The 4,962-nt window shown below is 38.4% G+C and overlaps 1 protein-coding gene across 1 annotated transcript in view; it reads right to left on the bottom strand.

The window, feature by feature from the left end:
* LOC109376639 (nephrocystin-3-like) overlaps positions 1 to 2,649 on the bottom strand; it is a 5,536-nt gene extending 2,887 nt beyond the window's left edge. The window contains exons 1-4 of the mRNA XM_019632705.1: positions 2,432 to 2,649; positions 1,339 to 1,453; positions 944 to 1,087; positions 400 to 497 (exon numbers count right to left, since the gene is read on the bottom strand). Coding sequence (XP_019488250.1) covers positions 400 to 497; positions 944 to 1,087; positions 1,339 to 1,389 — 293 coding nt within the window. The 5' untranslated portion in view covers positions 1,390 to 1,453; positions 2,432 to 2,649. The remainder of the gene's footprint in view (positions 1 to 399; positions 498 to 943; positions 1,088 to 1,338; positions 1,454 to 2,431) is intronic.
* Positions 2,650 to 4,962: the final 2,313 nt, after the last annotated feature.

The raw sequence follows: 4,962 nt of genomic DNA, 5'->3' as shown, positions 1-4,962 counted from the left end.
TCCTACGATAGCCCTTTGCCTATTTTCCTCACCCATCAATTTAACTGCCTACCAGACATCACCACTCGGAGCTGTAACTGACGACTCAAACTAACCATCTCTGAAAACAAAGCTGCCCGTCCTTTGTGCTTCCCATTCAGTTCAGGCAACCACAATTTACTTACTTTATCAACTCAGAAACTTGGGAGTCATCCCAGCCTTCACCTCCCTCACATCCCAGATGTAACCGCCCACCAAATCCTACAGATTGCATCTTTTTCCTAATTTCGTCCACCTCTCCCCATCCTCACTGCCACTTTTATAAAAAATATGAAAAACGCAAACACATATCAAAAACCTTTCCTTGTCTATACTTAAAACATTTTATGTAATGTGAAAGAACTAAAGTTGGCATCGTACCTCCATGCTGGAGGGCATGTTTCTACCTTCACAGAAACAATTACTCTTACATTCACTGGCAGTGGATCTATCAGCCATTTCATGTGTTTTTCAACTTGCTTTAAAATATAAAAACAAAATTCAATCTATTAAGTCAAAGTATTTCAAAACAACCCAATAATATCTCCCAAAGTAAAATGAAAATTCTCATTGTTTCTCATTATTATTAAGGATAAAATCTTGTTTTGGGATGACATAGCTCAGAACATTAAAAGAACAAGTGGCAAAAGACTACTGTTGCTGATCTGAATTCTGGACACTTAAGGAAGTGTCCAGGCCCTAAAAATATGTCAAAATGAACCATCATTGCTTGTGAAAATTTAGTTGGTCTTTCCCAATAAGACAGACCAACGTCTACTGGCACACAGTTTATTTTTTTATCCACATGCTTCCTTCCTAGAAATTTAGCAGAAATAAACATATAAATTAAATGCCTGCTATAATCATTACTGATATATGTGTCTGTTTCTGAGTGTATCAGTAGGTTACAAAGTAAAAAAGGTACCTGGACTTGGTCTATAGAATCAATAATGATGATGATGCTGCCTTGATGACGGGCAGAGAGTTTTTCTAGCCAACGTGGAAATTCTTCTAAAAGCTTAGCAGGATCCAGTGTCAGAGCAGATACTGACCAAGAGTGCTGCATCAACTACAAGATGAGAACACATGCCATTTAAAGTAGTTACACTTGACCACAGCTGGTGAGAAATATTTCTCTCTCTGCATTTTAAAACAAAATTGAGTCACTAAGAGGACCTGATTGCACTATTACTTTTAACCTTATGCAAAACCAAAACAAATGGATAATATTGAAAACTGGCTTATCATCAGGTACTTAGCCCTAATAACTTCTGAATCTAAATAAAAGTTCTGATAATTCAAAAAGATGGCATAATATACCTTCAGAGTAAGTCGTTTAATAATCAAGGAAGACTCTGAGCTGGTTGACATGGGCCTCCCCACAAAATGAGAAAGAATTAGCGTGTTAGGGGAATTCTTCTGTTGTAATTGAATCCTGAAAGAAAAAGACCTTTTACAAAACTGATAAAGCTCCTTTACTGTCAACAAAAAAAGAATTCACAGTGCATTAAGCACCAAATGCTATGTGTCAGCAATCACAAGGCCAATTTTGAGTAACTATGGGACACTTCCATTTTTACTCCACTTTTACACCCTTTTAAGTAAGCTTAAAAAACTACAGATTCATTTTAATTACAACCTGATATTAACTAATGTAAACCAAAATAGTACATTTGAGGTTAAAGAATTAGTAAAATGAGCATTAACCTCTAATTACAGATATGTTATTAGAGGAAAAAAGGTTTCTTTGTTAAGTACAAAAATAGTATTTTCCAACATAACTTTAAATAAAAGGGCAACAAAAAAGAAACAACATACACTAACTCTTCAGTGTAAATAATAATTATGAATGAGAGAAAATATTCTTACTGCTTATTTTTAAATAATATGATGAACTGAAATGAAACTAAAAGAATTTATTAGCTTATATGAACATTAGTCCATAATTTGAAGAACTAGTTTGCATTCATAATAAAGGTTATTCTTTATTTTGATATCCTTTACGACTCACTTCACTCTAATCTTTGTCTTGTTTCAAATATTTAAAATGCTAATGAAACTTTTAAGATGAAGCCAGTAATTAAAAATGAAGGCACATCCTCTCTAGAATTCAACTGATTCCATGTCGCACGGACCACTCCCTTACAAAGCAGTCCTGTAGCTCTGACCTGCATAATTCACATACACAATCACAAACTCTCACATTTCCTATTCCTTTCTCATTTTGTATCTTCTCTCTAACATCCCAATTGTATACACTTCAGGGCACGAATCTATTATTTCATTCCATGTTGCTTTTTTAATGGTTAGTACAGACTATGCAGGGAGGTAGACATACAATACTACATTTTGTTGAATGAAATGAGCAATTCCAATGACACAATGGTAACTATTTAATTGCATTGCATCGTACCACTTTGATAAAAGAAGGGACTTTCCAGAACCTGGTCCTCCAGACACCAGGAGGGGTGGAATCGGTGCCGGTGCCGCCACTAGGTCATTAAGGCGCTGGTAATACTAGAAACAAAAACAAATTTAAATTGAGAGGAAGCACGGGCCTCTTAGAATAGTAAATACAATCAACTTGTGATTATCCTCTGAAATCATTCTAGAAAAGCTGAATGAGGAAATGAAATCTGCTTTTAGTCAATAACAGTCTCATAATTGCTTATTTTTATGACTGGTTAAACATGCCCAAAGTAGTAAACTACAAATGGGNGGTAAAGGGTAGGATTGGCATCTTCTCGCTTACCCTGTCTTGTGTTCCTGCCCCTGTACCTGCTAACTCCAGCTGCTAATCTCTCCAAGTCTGGAGCCCTGGGAGAGACCACAGGAAAGCCTTCTGTTTGATTGACACTGCTGTGAGCTGGATGTTGGTGCTCTTTGGACTTGTTAAATGGTTAAAGCTGGCCCTTTTCTCTTAGGTAGTTTTTCTCTTAGATAGTTCTTCAAAGGCCCCTCTTCTCATCACTGGGACTCTTTAATCTTCCATTCTCTTGACCTGGGCTAGTGCAGCTCTCTTCCAGCTGTTGGTCACTCCTTCCTCAGCTGTAAGGAATCCAGTGATAGTTTAAGCTTCCTCTCTGCTGATGGGTCTTCATTCCTCCAAGGTACCCCTAGGTCAGACCCAAGATAATCCGCACTGGTTTATTCCCCCAGGTGCTCACATCTGATCCACAGGTGTTACAGGTTAGGTTTCCTGGGAAGCAGACTCTAAGATGGAGATAACCATACAAGATGTTCATTAGGGAGTGCCCTTGAGGTCAATACCTATGGAAAAGAAGGGAAAGAAGAAAGATTGGGCAGAGGGAGAAGTTGAGCTTTTTTGCAGCTTTAATGGAGGTCTTAGCCAATCTACAGGGATTTCTGAAGCTGAAATGGCCCTGTAGAGTTGTCCTAAATTAGGATGGGGGGCTGGGACTTTATACTCCCATCCTAGCTAGTTTTTGGTTCTCTTCAGCCAAAAAATCCCTGGGGGCACTGACAGTTGAGGGCTGTCAGCTGGCATCACTTCCAGAGGCTGAAGGAACAAGTCTTTCAGTTATCACATCGACCACAAAAGGAAACACAATCTTCATCCCAAAGAACTCTGGGGATGCAGGTCAGCTATAACTCCCTCAGTCAAAATAGCTAGTCATCCTATCTCTTACCCTTTAGGTTCTCTTCAGGAGGGAATCAGACACCAGGCCCTTGTATTCTTCAAACTCCAGGAGATGCATATTAAGTTCTTCAGGTGGTCAGCTGGGATAAAGGGAAACATTACCACCGTCACAATACCTCAAGAACTCTCTCCCTTTTAATGTCCTTTCTGATCTCCAACTTTCGATTCTTGTATTCTTAGTATGGATCTGTGGTTTAAGGATCATTCCACTAGGTTTCTGACCGCCTCCTTTGAAAAATGCTGTGTCTTAGTCTTGCACCGCCTTTGGAATGTGCCTCAGCTGAAGACTTCCATTATTATGCTGGCATAATAAAAAGCCTTCATCCATTCCCTCCAACCCAATAACAAACTACACTAACTTCCCACAGCTTGTGAAGTAATTCAGGTTATGCAGCCTGGGACTGAGTGCCCTAAAGCAATGAATCTTTTGTTTCCCCCACCTTTCATATATCCAGAAACATCCCTCTACCGACTTCCACATTAGTCAGGCTGGTTTTCATCTCCTCAAACCAATGTGGCTTCTGTTTCCTTTCACTATCTGCAAACCCTCACTTCTTTCAAAGTCTAGCTTCTTTCTCTAAGACATTTCCCTGGATAATCATACCTTTCAAGAGTTTATCACACCAACAATTTCATTTCAACCACCCTTACCTACTATGTGCAAAGCACTGCACATAACTGTTTTCCTGACTGTCTTCATTAATTGTGTCTATAGTCTATCAATCTTGTTTTTTTTGGTAATTGTTATTATGCCATTTGCTGCTTACATTCATCCCAGAAACCCTTATTGAGCTCCTGCTGAAAACATAATGTAGTGCAAATGACTGATGACCCAAAGAGAGTCAAGTGTGGCCCCAGTTCTCAAAAAGCATATGAGTTGTCACTGCCTTCCTTAATCTTTAAATGGTTTTGCAGATGTCCCCTAACACAAATCCAGGTTTGCTGAGATCATGGAGACTTCCCTCTATATAGAAATTACTGACTGCTTTTCTCATCAAGGACAATATATATATAAATTCATCATGCATACTGACCTTGGGTGACTGTTGGTGAATGCCTAGGTGACCTAACAGAGTGAGTGAGCCCAGAAGTGATCAGATACAGGGTGCTAGCAGGTACTCAATATAATAGTGTTTTTGGTTTTCAACATATTTCTTAATCCTAAAACATCACAGAATTTTCTAATTTGCAACCTCATAATCTGTTTCCCTTCTTTATGCTGAATTTAACTCACATACCTCAGTCTGTATTTTGTTTTAGTTTTTTTTTTTTTTTTTTTTTTT

The sequence above is a fragment of the Hipposideros armiger genome, unplaced genomic scaffold, assembly GCF_001890085.2.
Source record: "Hipposideros armiger isolate ML-2016 unplaced genomic scaffold, ASM189008v1 scaffold_1165, whole genome shotgun sequence".
NCBI classification, from domain to species: Eukaryota; Metazoa; Chordata; class Mammalia; order Chiroptera; family Hipposideridae; genus Hipposideros; species Hipposideros armiger.
Note: the sequence above shows the minus strand (reverse complement) of the source record. Positions and strands in the feature narration are given on the sequence as shown.